The 21,558-nt window shown below is 43.5% G+C and overlaps 2 protein-coding genes across 2 annotated transcripts; both read right to left on the bottom strand.

The window, feature by feature from the left end:
- Positions 1 to 17,054: 17,054 nt before the first annotated feature.
- Positions 17,055 to 17,934, bottom strand: LOC123130137 (RING-H2 finger protein ATL64). The gene has a single exon (XM_044550083.1). The coding sequence runs from the start codon at positions 17,885 to 17,887 to the stop codon at positions 17,213 to 17,215; it is 675 nt and encodes a 224-aa protein (XP_044406018.1). The 5' UTR covers positions 17,888 to 17,934; the 3' UTR covers positions 17,055 to 17,212.
- A 2,177-nt stretch (positions 17,935 to 20,111) lies between these two features.
- On the bottom strand, positions 20,112 to 20,675 carry LOC123131817 (histone H4). Its single transcript, XM_044551499.1, has one exon. The coding sequence runs from the start codon at positions 20,600 to 20,602 to the stop codon at positions 20,291 to 20,293; it is 312 nt and encodes a 103-aa protein (XP_044407434.1). The 5' UTR covers positions 20,603 to 20,675; the 3' UTR covers positions 20,112 to 20,290.
- Positions 20,676 to 21,558: the final 883 nt, after the last annotated feature.

Raw genomic sequence — 21,558 nt, 5'->3', positions numbered from 1 at the left:
TGTTTTTGCTCAGTCACGGGGCGATCCGAGCCGTCGGCTCGATCCTATGACTGAGAGCATCGCGCGGCTCCCTGCTGGGCCGGCGGGTGTTTAACGGGCCATATCCGGCCGCGGGCTTCAGCCTAGGTAGTTTCCGTCCAAAAAAATTGCTACTGGACTGAGCTGCATTTCGGACAGCCGTGGGTTTTTGGGCCAAAATCAATGTCGCATTTTTCTGTTTTTTTCCAGTGTGTTTAAGTTAATACTTATTATGTTTTTGCATCGTTTAAAACAGACAATGCCTAAAACTAAAATGAACACATTATTATTCTGGGTAAAATTGAACCAACGAGATATTTTATTCAGGATTTATTATGTGTTTTGCATGATGAATTTTTTAGACATAAAAAATAATGATATTTTCTTTTATGTTGATGTTTAAATTCAGAATGAAATGACTCTAATTTTAATTCGGACCAATGTTGTTTTATTATTATGAGTCATCCCCTATGATATTTTAATTCCATGTTTTTTCTGCCCAACGGTGTTTTGACATGGAGTTGAAATTAAATACTTGGCATGTTTGTTTATTTACCAACGTAAATTTATAATCATGCAAGTTTACTTATGAATTTTTATGATGATTTCAGCTTCCACTCTATTTCGGTCCGACATGATCGAACCACTTACGGGGAGTGACTTCCCTCGTTGGAAGTCCCAAGTCGAATTATGTTTAGGTTGTAATGAGTTTGACTATGCCTCGAGGGAAGAAAAACCTGTGGCACCTATGGCAGGTGTTACAGGGTATGCAGAACTAAAGAAAAACTATGATGTTAAGATGGAAAAGTGGAACAAGTCCAACCATATTGCGCTTCTCATCATGAAAGCGACAATATCGCCAGACATTTCTGAAGCACTCCCTAAGAAAGACACTGCTAAAAAATTCCTCACTGAAATGGAGGAGCAATTTAAAGGCTCTGACAAAGTGTATGCTCATGAGCTTTTTGCTAAACTTCTTCAGAAATACACTATTGACGGAAACGTTAGGCAACACATATTGAGGGTGGTAAATGCTTACACCAAACTTAAGGCTTTGGAGTGTTCTTTAAGTGAAGCCCTTCTTGTCATAATTATTCTTGAGTCTCTTCCAGAAGAGTTTGAACAATTTAAGGTCAACTATAACTCTCTAAAGGAAAAATGGCCACTCTCTGAGATGACCGCAAGGATCGTCCAGGAGGAAGAGAGGATCATGAGGCAGGAGAAAGACCATGTTTTTCATGTTGGCTCTAACAAGAGAAAGCATGACGGGCAAGGTTTTCCCAAGCCTCAGAAAAAGCAAGTCAAGAAAGAAGGCACTAAGCCATTCAACCCTAAGGCATTCAAGGGTAAAGAAGCCGGCAGTTCTTCTTCTGCTCCTAGCAGCTCCACTGCTGGAGAAAATGCTTGTAACTTCTACAAAGAGGAGGGACACTATCAAGGGGACTGCCCAAGGCTTTCTAAAATGGATGAACAAAAGAGGTATTGATGAAATTACTTTTGTAGATGAATCTTTTTATGTCGATTTTTCTATAAAGTCATGGTGGATTGATTCAGGGGAACCACTCACGTTGCTAACTCTATGCAGGGATTCGATACGATCCAAACTATAAGAGGAGGAACAAGAAAGCTTAAGGTTGCGAACGGAGTTGAGGCCGATGTTGAAGCTGTGGGATCTCTCACGTTGGAGCTACACACTGGCCACACTCTTAGATTGAATAATGTTATTTATGTGCCTACCTTAAGTAGGAATTTGATTTCAGTTTCTCGTTTAGATGATGATATGTATGAGTGCCATTTTGGCAAGAAACAATTTGCTTTGATCAAATGTAATAAGAATGTAGGCATCGGTGTTAGACGAGGCCAACTATACATGTTATCTCTTAATAATGATTTAGTTATGCATGTGAGTGATGAAATTAATGTTGAGAAGAAATGGAAAGGAGTTAGTAATTCTTCGAAATTGTGGCATTGTCGTTTGGGCCACATTTCGAGGGGGAGAATGGAATGCTTAGTTAAAAATGAAATACTCCTCCCATTAGACTTCTCAGATGCAGACAAATGTGTCGACTGCATTAAAGGAAAATTCACAAAAACAATTAAGAAAGGAGCAGTAAGAGCCACAGGGGTTTTAGAATTAATTCACACCGACATATGTGGACCCCTTAATGTTAAGTCTGTAGATGGTTTTGATTCATTCATTACATTCATAGACGACTTTTCCCGCTATGGATATATTTATCCCGTACGTGACCGATCGAAAGCTTTGGAGAAATTCAAAGTCTATAAAGCGGAGGTTGAAAATCAACTGAACGCGAACATCAAAGTTGTACGGTCTGATCGCGGGGGAGAGTATTATGGTAGGCATGCTCCTTATGGGCAGATTCCTGGACCTTTTGCCAAGTTCTTATCTGAAAATGGAATCATTGCTCAATACTCAATGCCTGGTGAACCACAACAAAATGGTGTGGCCGAGCGTCGCAACCGCACCCTTATGGATATGGTGCGAAGCATGCTTAATCACTCGAGTTTACCAGTAAGCCTTTGGATAGAGGCATTAAAGACAGCTGCACACATACTAAATCTTGCTCCAACTAAGTCAGCACCGGACACACCTTACGAGATGTGGGCGGGAAAGAAACCGAGCTTGAATTACTTACGAGTGTGGGGTTGCCCTGCTGAAGCTAAAGTTTTCAATCCACAACTTAAGAAATTGGATCCAAAAACAGTTAGTTGTTTCTTCGTTGGATACCCTCATAGGGGAAAGGGATATCTTTTTATTGTCCAAGTCATACCACCAAGTTTGTGGAGACTAGACAAGCGGTATTTTTTGAGGATAATAAGGTCAGTAAGTTAAGGGAGATCGATCTTGAGGAGAAGCGGGTTTGTGCACCATCCCCGATTATCCAAGAGATTGTTTTTCCAATACGAAGAAATGTGACAACTGATGATCCTGAATCTCATGGTTCAGTTTCTCAGTCAAATGGTGATCCGGAGACTAATAATGAAAATCCAGACACAAATGAGGACCACCAGGAAAATAATGATTCACAAAATGATGATGTACCACCACCACCTCCTCCTGTGGGTAGACCACGGCGTGAGAGGAAGAAAGCCATATCAGACGACTATATCACTTTCATGATTGAGGATATGAATGATCTGGGAAAGGTGGAGGATCCAACCTCTTATAAGGAGGCCATTAAAAGCGAAAATTCGTCCAAATGGTTGGTTGCCATGGAAGACGAGTTGAAATCTATGGGCTCAAACGATGTATGGGACTTAGTAGAAGTTCCCGATGGAGCTAAGAAAGTAGGCTGCAAGTGTGTCTACAAAACCAAGTATGATTCCAAAGGGAATGTCGAACGGTTCAAAGCAAGGCTAGTGGCAAAAGGGTATACACAGAGAGAAGGCATTGATTATAAGCAAACCTTCTCTCCTGTGTCAACCAAGGATTCTTTCAGAATCATAATGGCTTTAGTAGCTCATTACGACCTAGAACTACACCAAATGGATGTTAAAACGGCATTTCTAAATGGTGACTTAAAAGAAAACGTTTACATGGCTCAGCTAGAAGGCTTTGTTGTGGAAGGGAAGGAACATTTGGCATGTCGTCTAAAGAAATCGATTTATGGCTTGAAGCAAGCTTCAAGAGAGTGGTACCTCAAGTTTGATACAATTATCAAAACTTTTGGTTTCACCGAAAATGTTGTGGACAACTGCATATACGTTAAGTTTAAAGGCAGTAGGTTCACATTTTTAGTCCTATACGTTGATGACATATTGTTGGCATGTAGCGATAAGGATATGCTGCATGAGACCAAGAATTTTCTGTCATCCAGTTTTGATATGAAAGATCTTGGTGAAGCCTCGTATGTCCTCGGCATCGAGATTCATCGAGATAGGTCCAGAGGAACGTTAGGACTATCTCAAAAGGCATACTTTGAGAGAGTACTGAAAAAATTCAATATGCATAAGTGCTCACCCTCACCTGCTCCTATAGTCAAGGGCGATAAGTTTGGGACATTTCAATGTCCGAGGAACCAATGTGAAACTGATCAGATGAAGTCGGTTCCTTATGCTTCAGCTGTCGGAAGCATCATGTATGCTCAAGTGTGTACACGCCCAGATTTATGTTTTGTAACCGGGATGCTTGGCAGATACCAATCAAATCCAGGACCGGACCACTGGAAGGCCGCAAAGAAAGTCTTGCGTTATATTCAAGGAACTAAGGATTTCATGCTTACATATAAAAGAACTGATAACCTAGAAATTGTTGGTTATTCAGACTCTGATTTTGCCGGGTGTGTGGATAGTAAGAGATCCACGTCAGGTTATATATTCGCACTTGCGGGAGGAGCTATATCGTGGAAAAGCTCCAAACAAACCTTAACTGCTGGATCTACGATACAAGCAGAATTTGTAGCATGTTATGAGGCCACCAGGCAGGCTGTATGGCTAAAGAATTTTATTCCCGGACTTAAAGTGGTTGACAGCATATCTAAACCAATTTTACTGTACTGCGATAATGAACCAGCAGTTTTCTATACGAGTAACAACAGGTCAAGTAATGCTGCGAGACACATTGACATAAAGTATCGTGTTGTGAAAGATAGAATCCAGGTTCAAACAGTTGATGTTAAACACATAAGAACGAAGCATATGCTCGCGGATCCGCTAAAAAAAGGCTTACCACCCAGTATTTTTCGTGAGCATGTTGCCGGCATGGGACTACTGGAAGCCTTATGATTCTCGAATAAGAGGACCATTAAAATGAACCACTCCCTAATTAGCAAAATATTTTCCATTTCGAAATAGGCGGGTGTGCTGTAAGTGTTGAGGTTCCATGGCGTTTCGAGCTGTTGTAACACCTCACTTTGGTACATCATTCCTATGTAGAATGATCGAATGAAGTTAAGCCTAACGATCAAGGGGGAGAATGTTGGTTTTGATCTGACGGCTTAACAGGCCAGTTAGATCTATTAGTCTAACAGAAAAAAGGGAAAGATAACGTTAAAGAAAAAGGCCCCACGCACCAACGTACGTGGGCTTTTTCTCCCAACTAAGGCGCCCTGATCGGGGGCACCCAAACCAACTGATGGTTTAGGTCCCCTGTCGCCAGCGCTACATAAAAGGGGGTACGGGAAAGGGTTGGCAGCCTGCGCAATCACAATTTTCGTACGGTTTCACTCCCCTCCCGATATTCTCTCACCCCATCCGATCGGGGGGAGCGCTGCAGTGACGGGAAGACCTTCTCCAGCCGCCGCTGCTGTCCCCGGGCAGTGCCGGTGGCGTCCTGAGGGCATCAGGATGTTGAGGAGGACTGCTACCTCAACTACATCACCCCTGCATCACGCCTGCATCGAGCAGGCGATTATGTCCACTGCCGTGACATGTAAAGATTCCCTTAACCTTCTCTGTTCATGCTTTTTAGGTGATCTAGATGCAATCAGTTCCTACTAATGGTATCCCAGAAATGCATAATTACCGCAACAATGCCGAGACCACCATCCAGAGGCACCATGGCAGGGGTGGACTCTAACCACTGGCGCCCAACGAGGAGAAGTGGATAGGGACGGACGGTTTGCGTGCGTGGTGTGGGCAGTTGAAACAAAGAAATCCCAAACTATTATACACTCCGACGTGAGTGACACACACCATCCATCTCGCCGGGCCAACCCATGTAAGAGCATCTCTTGCATACCCTGCAAAAAAGTCCATCCCGTAAATAACTGTCGATTTAGATGACGAGCTGTCTTTTTTCCGGCTCAATCACATCCTGTAAAATCGGCCATCCGTATTTTTTTGGGATCCTGCATAGTCATGGTCGTTTCCGCCATATGCACATGGCCCTGTTTTTGCCGATTGCCCTATCCTTGGCTCGAAGGCAACTTCCACCCCGATCCGGCTCCACGCGTCGTCGCCTTCGATATCGCCGCCACCTCGCCACGCCGCCATCCTTCCCTCTGGAGTACCAGCAGCCCTCGGGGGCCGCATTTCATGTGTCGCTGCTCTGTCCTCCCGCGCCTCCCTCGGTCGTGCATGTCGGCGCCGCCCCCACATCTTCCTCCGGCGGCAGCAAGAGGAAGCGGCAGGGCAATCACCTCTTTCAAGGGGGTGTAGCCGACACGACACCACCTCCTACCGCCCCTGCTCCGGATCGTCCCATCGCGGCTGCCGACGCGTGGAAGAAAAACCGTCACCACCGGCCCGGCTGGTGCACGGGCAAGGCCACCGAGGAAGAACGTGGTCGCGACAAGAGGCCGTGCTCTTCCTCTGCCTTCGGTCGGCCACGTCCTCCTCGATCATGTTGCGCATGATTTTGGATGTGATGAGCTAATGTCATGATGAACTACTGATGATGTATATATAAATTTCATGCATCAATATGCAAGCACTTGTCAATATTTGTCTAATGGTTTTTTTGCGGTACTGCGAGGCCTACGGCGCGGAACAGATCCTCTAAATTGGTCGTGCAAAAAGTGTACAGGACATGTTCCGCCGGAGGCCCCGCGGTATCGTAATTTTTTTATAGGCGCCCATAAAAGAATTTTACGAGACGTGGGTTACCGGATCTGCCAGAGATGCTCTAAAACTACTATACTACCGCAAAGTGGATCAAGCAAGTCAGGATATGCCCAAGTGTGCTTACCTCAAATGGAGGAAAACCACTTCACTCCCAACTGCTCTTGTGTCGATCTGAGAGGCGAAAAGCTTTGTCCCCTCCCTCTGTCGGTGAGGCCGGTGAGTCTGCCACTCCAGTGACGGGAGGGGGAGGGGACCCCGACGTTTTGAATCCGACATGTAGTTATGGTAGGATTAGTGTTTCCTGGAGGCATTGTTTTAGTGGAGAGGACGATGCCGCGTCGGAATAAATTGCCGATGTTCTTTCTCCAAATTCGTGGTTCTCCAATCAATCGGTGATGTTGGGGAGCAGTCGACTCAGCCGTCTCGTCGGTCTACGATTCCGGTGAACCTAGGTTCTGGTGGTTGGCGTCTGTCATTCCTGACAGCGGCGTGGTCGACCTCTGCACATAAATTTGATGGCCTTAAGTTGGGTGAGCGGATGCAGGTTGGAGGCGGCGCTCTTCTTCCTCGACTACATCATGTGAAGACAGCGGTGCAGGGATCAGGTGGACATGGGGAAGATCCCTGGCCGACGTGCCACAACAACTCGATCTTGTTGTTTGCGACGTATTGTTTAATCGGCTAAAAAAACATGGTACATGATGGTGCTCCTCCTGATCTGGCTTTGAAGGATGATCCACTCTGCCTCCAGCGGCGCTACCGCGACGATGGTGGCCGAGTGGTGACAGTCCGGCAAGGTACAAGGGGATCTGATGTTCAGAATGTGTATTTTCCTTTTACAGGTACCTTTGTGCATAACTTCTTGACATTAGTTTCTCTGTATGTATTGTATGGTTTCCTTCGTGTTTAATGAAATGTGGTTACTTCTCAAAAACAAGTGTGCTACCTAAAAAAAAAAGTTGCTCGCAGTTCTCACTAATGTAATGTCTGTGTCATTCCCCCTCAGCTTGATTTCAAGAAACCGCCATTGCATTGCAGGAACGTAGACTATTTAGTTCATTAGAGCATCTCCAACAGCCCCTATAAATATTGGGCGCGTGAGGGAAATTTGTGTTTTAGCGCGTGCAAAGCGGTTTCGCGCGCTCCAGCTGGCGCGAGAGATTTTGGCGCGCGGCAAAAAAAAAACACGCGCGCGAAAAAGCGGCCCGACGCGGTCTATAAAACCCGCGCGTCTGAACTGGCCAACCGCACACTCAAGCGCCCCGCCGCCCTCTTCTTCCTCACATCTCATGCCCCGCTGCCGGCACCGCGTCCTTCTCCTGATGCCTTCTCCCCGCCGACGACTCCCCTGCTGCCCACATGCCATCGTGCGTCTGGAGCAGCTCCGGCTACAGCGGCGTCCGCGTTCGCCCCTCCAGCACGTTCTACACGGAGATCCGCTCCGGTGGCATGTGTCTCGGTCACGGGACTTCAAGACCGTGCACGAGGCCGCCCGCGTGTACGACGCAGCGGTGTGGCGCCTCTCGAGGCCGCGCTCGCAGATGAACTTCAATGACGCACGGACATGCGAGCATGCGTAGGAACTCGCACCTCCGCCGTGGCTAGTAACCGACGTAGGCAGCATCAATAGATATCAATTGAGTTCTGGGCGGAGAGGAGGGCAAAGCGACGCGGGGAACGGGCGGGTAGTCGCCAAACCTCAATGTTCTTTTAGGACTATCGTTAAACTTAACGATGTCCTAAGATCCGGAAAAACGTGATCACCAACAACACTTGAGCTAGTCTTAGAGATGAGACTATGAATCTTATTTTATCGTTTATCATTCCACACGTGCATATGAATTTTTCACTAAATCGCATATTCCAGGATCATGGCAGTTATAGCATGGAATATAAACTCTTAGTTATGAATATAGAAATATAATAATGGACTGTCATATTTGGCACACGTGTGGTGAATAGCAAAACTACCACACCATCAATCCTTATAGATAAAACTCATATAGAAGGGCTCGTTCCGCTCGATCGAACGAGCGTTTGAACTCGGCTCAATCGTAGGAGGCTTCCACCGATTTTTTTTCCTTCCGATTTTTATTTTCAAAACGTTTTTTTCTCTCTCCCAATTTTATGCTAGTTAATTTAGGTGGGAAGAAAAAGAAATAATAAAGTGCTTAAAAGAGGACTTGAACTCAAGTCTAATGCGTGCCCACTATGACTAATAACCAACTCACCCATCTTAAGTTGTTGTCCATAGTATGCAAACGACGGAATTTGAACCCTTCTTCTTTCTACCATGTCAACGAAAAGCTTATTTTTAGGCTTGATAACTTTGGCCGAGCAGCATGATAACTATGACATGTGCATGCTGATAACTTCAAACATTAACACCCCTGGTTATAAAAATGACATGATAAAGCTGGTAACTATATCATGAGAAGGTCGGTAACTACAATGCACAAAATTTAAAGTGTGCGCCGGGGGGGGGGGGGGGGTATGTTTGAACAACACCCTTCCCCTTCGTGAAAGTTACCATGCCGTTTTGAGTGTACGTTATGGTTTTCAGAGGAAGCCTGATAGCATACAAAAAGAGGACAAAAAAACATGAAGTTTTGACATACTACATCCCATGTTTCAAATTACCGCGATGTTTATATAGTAATCAAGTTTCACTTCGTCTATTATCATGCAATTTTCACATAAGTTACTAGGGTAAATTTTCCAATAATTTTTTCTCATAGGTCAAAAATTAACGCGGTGTTTCCCCGAAAAAATTACCACAGTGTTTGTACATAAATTATCAGTTCTTCGGTTTGTGTATTAACATGTTATTCGCACACAATTTACCAAGGGTATGTTTTTCAGCCACCTTTCCCCCTTTTGGTCAATGTTACCGTGGTATTTATACCCAAGTTATCAAATCTGCAGTTCGTATATTATCATGGCACTTACACACAAAGTTACCGAGTGTATGTTTTTCAACAACTTTTGCCCTTCGCAAAAAATGTTACCGCGGTGCTTATTCGTATATTACCATGCTATTTTCACATAAGTTACCAAGGGTGTGTTTTTAAACAACTTTTTCCTGTTTGGTCAATGAAACAGCAGTGTTCTGTATGTAAATTATCGGGGATGTGACACATATATTACCATACTATTTACACATAAATTGGCGAGCATATGTTTTCAATAAAAAGTTCTCCGAGTCAGAAAGTTATCATCATGTTTTGTATGTAAGTTATCAGTTAAGTGGTGCTTTTATTACCACGTTATTTACATAGAGATTACCAGTGGCACATTTGTAATACACCCCTTGGGGTCAAAGTTATTGTGGTGTTTGTATGTATGTTATCAAGTCCGCGGAGCGTAAATTATCATCTTATTTACACATAAGTTAACGTGGTTATGTTTTTCAACCACTTTTTTTCTCGGGTCAAAATTACCATGATGTTTGCGGTTAAAATTATCAGGTCTGCGGGGTATGTTTCTAATAACTTTTTTCCCTGGTTCAAAATTACCACGGTGTTTTTGCGCAAGTTATCATATCTACAGTGTGTATTATTACCGTGCTATTTGCATAGAGTTACAGGGGTTTGTTTTCAATAATAATTTTCTATGTCAAATTTATCATGATGTTTGTACGTAAATTATCAGATCAATTGTATATAAATTATCATGATATTTACATAAAAGTTACCGAGAGTATATTTCTACATCAATCTTTCTTCGGTCAAAGTGAGCATGATATTTATACGTAAGTTGGTAGGTCTTAAAATGTAGTACAAATGATGCATCAATGAAGCTAAAAAACCCACAGAACATGTTTCTTTAGCCAACATTAAGTTTTCCTAACTGGGCCTCTACCCAGCATTGAGCCCAGTCCAACTCTCTTCTCTCTCTGAAGCCCACAGAAAATGTTGTCTTCAACCTCCAACCAACGAAACATGTATCTGAAAACTGAAAACTGAAAACTGAAAACTGAAACAAAGAACTCCCAATTATCCATCATACTTGTTGATTTAGGCTACGAATCGTGTGGACTTCAACATGAAATTCGTAGATCTCTTCATTGCGAATCCATTTTAGTTGAGCACGCAATTTATTGTTCAAAGATGAAGGAGATCGATGCAAAGTGTCCTATCTTGAAGTCGGCGCTCGCCGGAGCCTATGGCGAGTGTTGGCCGTGGAAGGAGCTGCTCGCCGGAGTAGCAGGCTATGGCGGTGACTTGAGGAGGCGCTGGTGCTCGAGGGGTGCGTGCTCGCGGCGCCATGCCTGGGCGCTCGGGCAAAGGAGTCGTGAACGGAGATGCAGATCGAGCGGCTGCCAGATCTGACGGCGCTGGATGCGGTTTGGCTTGCCGTCGGCGGCTCGCCGGAGGAGGATGTGGCGAGGCGGGCTCGGACTTGGCGGCAGGGAGGAGGAATCAGAGGAAGACACCGTTGGCTGGGGACTTGGTGCGGGGGAGGAATACGGGAGGAAGACTTATGCGTGCGATGCCGATCGAAGGGACACCGAGTGGTGTGGCAGTTTTGCAATCGGGCACAGGGTTGCCAAATACATATTTCGTATAATAATACAATATTATTGTCTCTAGGGCATACTTCCAACAACAATTACTCCATAATACTCCATTTTGGAGTATTCAGAGTATTATGCAAAGTTTACAATACTTGCAAATTTACAATATTTGCAGTAAATTTTGCAAATTTTGCAAAATTGAGTACTCCTCTTGCGAGTTTACTCCATTTTGAGTGGAGTACTATATTTCTTGGTGCAGTATTTTGCAAGTTTACAATATTTGCAGTAAATTTTGCAAGCAAATATTAATATTTTTATTTCTATACTTCTTGTTGTAGGTGTTGAGCCAACATTTAGAAAAAGGAAAACCCTCAATGGCCAGCAAAAATATGCTGCTTATGTGGCATCGTATGCATCGCGTATGGGCAGAGGTGGCAAGTTCAAGAAAAATGATAAGAAAGACATTGCAAAAAAATTCAGTCGAATGTCAGAAGTATACAAAGAATTCAACAAAAGTCAATGAAGCAAATTGCACATGGTTTGAAGGTGGATATTCAAATCAGAAAAAGGAAGATGTCGAAGAAAGATTAAAGATACCAATTTAGATCAAATCCCTATAATCCCACTCAATAAGAGATCTACCATCAGGTCACTAGCTTGTAAATTGGGATGTATCCCTATCACACTTTACAGAAAGTTCAAGCTGAAGTTGAAAAAAAAACATACAAATTGTGTTAAGGCAATTCAAAAGCTTGTAAAGAACCCCAAGGTAACATATTTAAAAAGCTAAGTGCACCGAAAAAATCCACGAAGTACCACTTCGGCCAGCCAAACACGTCTAAAGTCACTTAATACAAAACGTTATATCTTATTTATACTAAACACTTTTAGCTTTTTTATCAGGATTGCTTGTTATTAGCATGTATTGCATTACCAAAAATGGCAACATATATCACTATTAAATATCAAGGTATACCGTACTCGAAATACAATTCTAATTTCCCAATTACAAATATACATGCATTAAATTGAACAACAATATTTTGTGCCGAGTGTGTTTGAGACATTGTTTCCTATGGAGAAAAACCTTTTATTCAAATGCTTCTCTAAGGTCAAAGCAAAATAATAATTCCAAAATCACATTATTCTCTAGATTAATTTGTGTCACTTATGTGTTCACATATACTTTAGTATATATTTAAATGCCTTGTAAGGAGACCTAAAGTAAAGTAATTAACATATATCTTGATAAATATATCTAGAGGTTATATACTTGATTACTTGAGGTGTAAATAAATAGAAAGCTCTAGAATGTTTGAGATCCCTACAAGTTGCATGTCGCTAGCATTATCAGTTTCTTTGTCATTCATAGCAGAAAAAGCATGAATAGTGTGCTTTCCTAATACGGCGTTCTAAACCTGCATATAATATGTTATAGTATCACAAAGTTACCCTTAATCTGTAAATCTTTATTAGAATGTTCCGAGTTGTGAGCATATGCAGAATCAAGAAACAACCACAATCATTGTAATATCTTAGAATTACTCTCGCGTTGTGAGCTAGACCAGCTATGCGGTGCACACATGGGCATATGGTCCTGGTGGCACATGGACAGACGGAGCCTGGTGGCGATGGGTTGATATTGACACCGACCTATAGGTTGTGGGGAGGGCAGTGATCATAAGTGTTGGAAGAAATGCCTCACGAAGGTTATTTTATTGGATAGACGACTCACAAACAACACCGCCAAAGATATTGGAGAGAATTCCTTATTTAACACTGTCTAAAAACTTTATTCCCTATTTGACATTAAAAAAATAATTCTTCCCTATCTAACATAACCTTTAAATTTTATTCCCAATATAACACTTCCATCCATTTTTTGTGCAAACAGTGTTAAATGGCACATGAAATGACAATTCTGCCCTTGAACATCTATTCAACCATTTTCTTTGAGATGTTCGTTCTATTCGCCAAGCTAGCACAAGCAAGATTCAACGCTCAAGTACGTTCGTACATACGCGGCAAGAAATGAGCACGTTCTGCTTCTAGGAAAAAGTTAATCAAGCTGCATGTATTTTTGAGCTAGCAATGCACGTACTGCTTGGGTGAATCGATCCGGCATTCTAAAACCAACACTCAATCACGGGCTCGCTCAACACTCATCCACTCCCGTCCGCTGCGCCTTGGTCGTTGTTGGGCCAGACCTGCCATCAAGTACTTTACGGCGACACTGTCGAACGACGACTAAGTGAAGCAACGTTGATTGTCTTGGTTTCTGTCCCAAGTCGGCTCAACCCGACGATATACTTTGCGTCGCGACTCACCTTACGAAGCCCGATGCACTAGAATGTAAAGTTGGCCTTAGCTCACTGATCTAGTGATCTCCAAGCACGTACCGACGTACGTACAACAAAAAATAGAAAATAAACATGTATGTACACTATAACCTTTGGCTGGATACTCAAACGCACACACGCGTAGGAGACTTCGGCTGATTGTCACGCGTACGTATCCTGAGTGGTGATTTTACTTTATTGCTTCAATCCACTGTCTTACAAAGTATATGTATATATAGCAGCAGCCTAGGACACGAACCACGTACGTATAACTACAACTTGGTGACTGGATGTGTACAAATGGGACACAAACCACGTACGCTATTTTGAGCCACCCCCACCACCTTGCTTGGAGGAGTTTTTGTAGCCAGAACCAAGGGTAAACTTGTCCTTTCACATTCCATTTAACACCGTTAGGTCAAAAAATGGACGAAAGTGTTACATTGGGAACAAAATTTAAAGTTGGTGTTAGATAGAGAAGAAACATTTTTCCAGTGTTAAATAGGGAAACAGAATTTAAAATAGTGTTAAATAAGGAATTCTTTCAAGATATTGCTAGGGACCTTTTTGCAAAATATCATAACTAACATTAGTGCATAACCCCTTATAGGATTTCCTTATTAGTGTCGTGCCAAAAAATTCCTTACCTTGTTTAGTAAGTGTGTTCACCTTGACTAACGACTTCAATAGACTTTCAGAATGGATGTTGGAAGGTTCCTTAACACTAACTTTGAGGAGGAGGATTATCATAGATGGGTTGCACTATTGTTAGAAATGAGCGCTTACCAGCTTAATCCGGGGGAGGGCATCGTCATTTGGTGTATTGTGAATTCTAGGGCTTTAAGTAGAATATGATCACAATAAGGGAGGCCATTGATATCATGAACAGTTTTTGGGGAGGCCATTGATATCATGAAGAGTTTTGGGAGTCAAAATTCCATTGAAGATCAAGATCTTTATGTGGCAACTCATGATAGACAAGCTTCCTTCTAGACTTTAAGTGCATAAGAGGAGGGTCCAAGGAATGGTTTGTGTGTGAACTTCCTCTTATGCGGATAATATGTTCTTCCTATGCATTGCAACCGGGTTAGTTTAGGAATGGATCACCCTTGTAGCTTAGTTGTGGACCCTTTGAAAGATGTGGAACAAAATAATTTCTGGCATTGAATTTCCATTCATCCCGTTGATTACTTGTTCAACACTTCGATCTACTTGCAGCAATGGATGCAACTTTGGAAGGGGGGTGTTGGTGGTGGTCAAGAAGATCGTTTTATTGATCTAGCCCAAATCATCAACATGAAGACGACCATGGATGATGCTCCGAAGCCAAGCAACATATATTTTAAATGGAGGCAAAAGATTTGCCTCATCTATTAATTAAGCAGAAGAGAGTTGCCTTGTTAGCGGTGCATGATAGATGTCACCTAGTGTGATCTTTTTGTTGGTTTGCCATTATGTTGTTGCATGACATTCCTTGTTAGTGATCTCAATTGTGTGAATCAAGATGACAAGATCAACCAAAGACATATAAATATGCTTCCACCAAGCAAGAAAAATATTAGTGATGCTGAACTGAGATCAGAAATATCCAATCTTCAAAACCGAAAAATCAATCCTACTTCCACATCATCCAGTTAGTAAGTCGATGTCAATGATTGGATGTGATTTTTTTTCTAAACCTTTTGCATTTGCTTCGGCATTTATGCGGTATACTCTCATTTATTTGAATACAATATTGTATCTTTTGGTATTTGAAGAGAATACCATATACGTAGGAAGTACATACAAGTCTACAATTGAAATAATGACTAAAGTTTCAAATTATCAGAAATTAATTTTCTTGAAGAAAATTTAGAAAAACCGTTAAAATGTTTGATTTTGAATTTCATGACATAATGTTTTCAATTAATTTGGGAATGTGTTTTACTTAATTTTAGTACAATTCAAAATTATTTCAATACGTTTTACAACTCAAGTGCGTCTTCAACATTTCCAATGCATTTCCATGGTTGCCGCCTTGCCCCCTACTATAACTTTATTAGTGGTACACATAACTAAAGTCATGTGTCATAACAAGTGTTAGCAATTTGAGGCGCAAATCAATCTATCAACAACAAGCAATCACAAAACATGATACCGAACATAGGCTACGTTCTCCGAGCATGACTATGACACTCCTCCCCATGTACTAAATCACATAGTACAACAATGACAAGCGGGTCGAGGCCGTCACACATTGTATCCAACCACCCGCACTACCGGTCCGACCACACCTGACTCTCCCTTGTAAGAAGGGATGCAAGGGTAAGAGTCTGATTAAGAAGATGATCTAGTACTAAAAGTTGTTGTAGCTAAATAGTTAGCAACCTCATTTGATTCTCTATTTCAACGAACTAAAGCAACATGGCCAAAATCATTATCTAGCTTCTCATGATCTCTGTCTAACTACCTATCGGTTTATGTCTAATCTATTCAGCTACCCCACGGTGCCTTTATATATTAGGCGTGGGTTACACGATCCACTTGAACACATAACTCTTTGCTAGTTACAAGTCTATATAACCTTGACACGTGCACATATATATTCGACAACATATTTTAACAAGAGTGAAATATGCCACTAGTCCATCAACTCAAATTGATTGCACGCTTTAGGCCAACAACTCGATAATGATCGGATTTAGTCCGTAAACTTGTTAATTTGATCAAATAAGGCCAACATCGATTTGAGAGAGAAAACCCGGCCACATGAATGCCAAATCATCGTCCTTTAAGCGCTCGCAAACTAAACATTTTCTATGATGATCTATTTACAAATTAGCCCTTTTCTAACGGTGTCTGAAGTGTGTGCGTTGCAAGTATGATATGAACCCAGGTCGTTGGCTGTTGGAAAGGTCTGGCTTACCACTCAAATATCAACCAGTTTATGTTCTGAAATGCAGCCTATTCTATATATTTAAACTGAATAAGGGAAACAAAAATTAAAACCTATGTTGTGCACCATGGATTAGCAGTCGACTTCCTGACTACTCAAACACGAAAACATTTGTGTATTACTGTGCAGCTTACCTTATAGCTTGTCTGAAGAACTATGTGGTGGATAGTTTTAGAACTATGTGACCATTGCAATGTTTTAGAACTTTGAACGCTTTTGCCACTCAAATCATGTTCTATATACATTATCTGAAGTATGAGCTATGTGTTGAATGTGAGGTTTTATATTGTTCTCATGATGTACATATTTCACTTTTATACAGTCCAAAATCCGTTAATTCTATACATAATAGTAGACAGCTCACAGCGTCTTAGAGTGATCAGGACTCTGATGATTGCTAACACAAAAGCTTGTGGGTTCGAATCCTATGGAACAGAACACATGTTTATTTTTTCTCCTGATTCTCCATGAATGTAAGGTAAGCCAGATTTTTTCACCTCCAAACGGCCGTGGTTCGATCCCTAGGCCATCCAAGGGTTTTCATATAATTTTCTCCCTCCATACGCTGTTATAATGGCTTGTGAGAAAAAAAATCTGTTTAATTTACGAATAGACCCCTGTAAAATAGTTAGTTCACAAGCGGTTAAAACATGCAATCAATTATAGAGTTCATGGACTAGTGGCGCATATCCCTCTTTTAACAATAAGATGCACAGCTTGTTATTTCCCTGGCAGGCAAACTCAAGATGTCAAGAAATGAACTATCCATCTGCCAGAATTGTACACGTAGAGACCAGACACGCCGAGTATGATCAGCAAATGGATATTGACGTTCCGATGGAATAAACATCCCAAAACTGTTTGGCTCGAGCATGCACGTCAGAATGAAGCAGATCGGGTGGAAGCAAAGGCCCGCCTCGTCCTGTCAAGATCCGTGCCGCTCAACAGCCTCCTCGTCCCCGGCGCACCGCCCTTGTCGACCGCGGCGTCCCCCGTCTCCACGTCCACGCGCACCTCAGCCTCGGCGTCGTCGTCCGGCGCCTCGACGTCCGCGCGGCACAGCGGGCACGTGGAGTTCCCGCGGAACCACGCGTCGATGCACCCGACGTGAAACCGGTGGCCGCACCGCGGCAGCGCTCGTGCCTCCTCCCCGCGCTCGAGCCCCGCGAGGCACACCGCGCAGTCCCCGGCGCCGTCGCCCGCGGCGACCACGGGGAGTGCGCGGAGCACCGCGGGGTCCAGCCCCTGCGGCGAAGGCGCCACCGCCACGCCGCCGTGGACGGCGCCGCCGGAGATGCTCGGCAGGCCGTGGCGGAGGCGGAGGCGGTCGCGCGCGCGCCGGCGCCGGGCGCTGCTGTACGCGTGCAGCGCGACGAGGGCCAGGAGGAAGCCCGCGAGCGCCCCGGCCGCGGCGACCAGGAGCTTGCCGGCGACGGCGTAGCTCGACGGATCCCCCATCTGTTCGGTGCGCGCCCCGGGGACCACTACAACGCCGACGCATGGGAGCGGCGGCGGGGCATTGGTGCTGCCGCGTGGGCCGTGGCCGTCGCCCATAGACTGTAGATATTACTACTGCTTTTTGATTTGGGCGGCTCGTTCCGGAGCAGTGTGAGGTTTTCGTCGGTGCAATTCCATTACTTATACACGTATAAACAATGACTAAGATGTGGTCGCCAATACGTAAAATTATTACTGTACGTACTGTTTTTCTTTTGGCATATCGTGCGGGGCACGCTCTGAAGACCGACTGCCCGTACGTGGACGGAAGCCAAATGGACGGCCCCGATGTGAAGCTTAGCTTATACAGTGACAGTGATTAGGCGCGTACGATTATCGGAGTTGACGAGGGAGTGATGAGTTGACTGGAATGATCTTTTTTCTTTACTTGCAGCTTCCAAGTCTTTTCTCACTCCGCGACTTGGACTTAGGCCCTGTTCGGAAAGCCTCCACTCCCGGAGTTGGTGGGGTTGCAGTTGAAAACTGCGGAGCAGCTATTTCCTGACTCCATAGCTCCTGGAATTTCGTGAAGCTGGTGAAATTCCGAACAAGCCTTTAATTTGAGAAAAAAAGTTTCACAAAGAAGACGGTGGTGACAAGTGACAGCGGAGACCAGCGTGAGAGGCAACGCGGGCAGTCTTCGGAAACGTCGCCGCTTTGGCTAACTTATTACTGTTCACAGCGGGGAGACAAAACTCCATGTCCAGCTATTTTTTCAGAAAAGAAAAACTCGATGTCCAGCTACTTGAGCTTTCTTTTTGCAACAACTGACGCACTTGCGTTTATATTGTGTTTAAAACTGACAAAACTGACAAACGTAAAAAAGTAAAAATAAAATAAAGCTCACTAATTTGCCGGTCCACGGACCCATTTATTTATTTTTTGTAGCTAGTCAGGCGAGAGTTGATCCGCCGTCTGTATGGCTGGACAACCCCTTCTTAGTTTTCTTCTTCCGATTATCATTGACAATGTAAGTGTAATCTTTTTTTTCAAGGAGAATAGAGTTTTATTCTAATAATAGGGTTACAATCGAGAGGCAGAAGATCCTCAATACATGACGGACCAAAATGTAGCCATACAGTAGTAGCACTCTCCGTGCGATTATAACAAGCTAACCAATCTGTGACCCTATTTTGTTCACGTGTAATTTTGATGATGTAAGTGTAATCTTCTTACATATACTGAGATAGTGAAAGCACAAAATACAAATGCCGAAACTCTGTTTAATATTACCTCATTAGTCTAAAAAATATCTTATATTGACGAAGAGAGGGAGTATATCATAGCTTGTGCATAGTTTTCATGTTCCTAAACTCATTATAACTTTTAAGAGTACTATGCCACACTATGTAAACAGACCAAAAGTTACTAGTACAATTTTACCGATAAAGCTCCAGTACGGTTCAGTTTTGGAAAATTGGTTGGTTTGGAACTAATCGAATTAGGCTCTGAGATATAAATTCCAGATGATATGTTGCCAATATGACAATGAATCATCTTTGTTAATGTCTAAAGGTACTGGAGTTGCAAAATGTACAAGGGTGCTGCCACTGTGCCATCGTGAAAAATAGCCCAATCTCAACATTTCTCCGGACTGTTCTCCAGTTGTAAATACTAACTAGCTGTTCATACATCATCATACTCGTTTGATCATTCCAGGAAACCTGAAATCTCATCATTCAGTATACAATGTTTGCATCTTGAGCTCCAATCCAGTTCATGTATTCCAACTTCATACTGCATTCAGCTCAGACCTGAACAAAATAACTGCTCCTTATCACGATTAAAAAGATGTGACTAGTACTCAAAGATCTATGTTCATCCACAGAAATCAGCTGCCTCCTAATCACAGTTCAAAGATGCATCAGATGGTCAGCTTCTATTTTCGAAAGCAACCAACAACAAAAAAGAGAGACCAGCAGCTTCCCATCACAGTTCAAATGTTGAGGTCAGACACTCGGATCTGGAATGGGCAGCACATCCCTTTCTGAAACTAGTCTCAATTGGGAGAACGCAAGTTAATAATGTATTAAGAGCCATGGAACTGGAGAAGGCACACGATATTCAGGGATTTTCATCTGAGTTTCGAATCTACATGAAGAAAGCACATGGACTTGGTGGGCATTTGACAGTTGACACGCAGAAATGCAGGGATGGTTCGACTCTGCTGCACACTGAAGCCAACACCATCGATTTGGGGACAGAAAATTACAGCGACAGATACTTGGAAATGGGGAACGACTGATAAGATTTAACAACAGAGCAAGAGACTGCAGACGAATTCAGGGGTAAAACGCCGCGATTTCCATTCCATCCTAGTACATCCAAACACAGTACACTGAACAACAGACAGCAGCGAGATGCGGCCGTTCCATTACACCGAAGACAATGAACACTGAACAACCATGGCTAGCTAGTGAATCTGGCGGCGCGAGGTGGGTTCTGCTGGACCGGCGTGGCCTAGCCGCCGAATCCGTAGAGGGTGCGGCCCTGGCGCTTGAGCGCGTAGACGACGTCCATGGCGGTGACGGTCTTGCGGCGGGCGTGCTCGGTGTAGGTGACGGCGTCGCGGATGACGTTCTCCAGGAAGATCTTGAGCACGCCGCGGGTCTCCTCGTAGATGAGCCCCGAGATGCGCTTCACGCCGCCACGGCGAGCGAGACGACGGATGGCCGGCTTGGTGATGCCCTGGATGTTGTCCCGGAGCACCTTCCGGTGGCGCTTGGCGCCGCCCTTGCCCAGCCCCTTCCCTCCCTTGCCGCGGCCCGACATCCTCGACGCTTCCCTCTCCGGCGAGATTGGCTTCTCTGTAAGTGTGGGTGTTGCTGCGGCGGTGTGGTGAGATGAGATGGACGGAGCTGGGGGCGTGGGGGATTTATAGCTGCGAGGTTAACTGGGAGGAGAAGGGAGCGATCCGCGTGATGCGGGGTGTGGGCCGTCGGATGGGAGATGGATGGCTAGGAGTGGGGGAGGAGGGGTGGCGCGGATCGCTGACGTGGCGTGGGCGGGAGGAGGTGTGCTTTCTCACTGGTTGGCGTTGCCCGCTGTTTTGGGCCCGAAAAAAAGCAGCTTCGAACCCGTTAACAGCTAAAAAAAAGGCAGCTCGAAAACAGTTCCGTTAAATGACTGGCTCATGTAAAGATTCTATTTCAAAAGGTTTAAAAAATGGAGCTCTTTTTATTTCAACGGGTTTTCTGAGGCTTTCGGGTTTATTTTTCCTGTGTTTGTTTATTGGTTTGTCTAGTTTTTTTTGGTTTATTTTCATAAATAAATGTTTCTAAACATTTCATAATTTGTATTTTCAAATTTTCTGAACTTTTTTCTAATTTTTGGCAATTTTCCATACATTTTAAAACGTATGGACCAAATTTAAATTCATGCGAAATTTTCGAATTTATGGATATTTTTAAAATTCATGAACTTTTTTACTTCACCAATTTTTTTTAAAACTAACACAAAAACTAATATCTGCTCCCATTGTAAACTTTTAGAAAAATGTTTTAGGTCACTAAGTAGAGGTGGTATATTTTTTCCTCGTGAAGGAACGAGCACAAAAAAGAGAAGCCAGGCGAGCGGTTTGGGCGCCGCACGGTACGAGCAGGATCACTCGTACCATGCACCATCTTACGCTCTGGTTGCATTGTTAGATTTTCGGCACACGAGAAAGGTTCTCCAAATATGTTCGTTTGCCAGGATATTGATTGTTTCCTTCCATATATATTTATTTT

This window comes from Triticum aestivum, chromosome 6A, assembly GCF_018294505.1.
Source record: "Triticum aestivum cultivar Chinese Spring chromosome 6A, IWGSC CS RefSeq v2.1, whole genome shotgun sequence".
NCBI lineage: Eukaryota > Viridiplantae > Streptophyta > Magnoliopsida > Poales > Poaceae > Triticum > Triticum aestivum.
The sequence above is the reverse complement of the archived record's forward strand: the minus strand, read 5'-3'. Positions and strand labels throughout refer to the sequence as shown.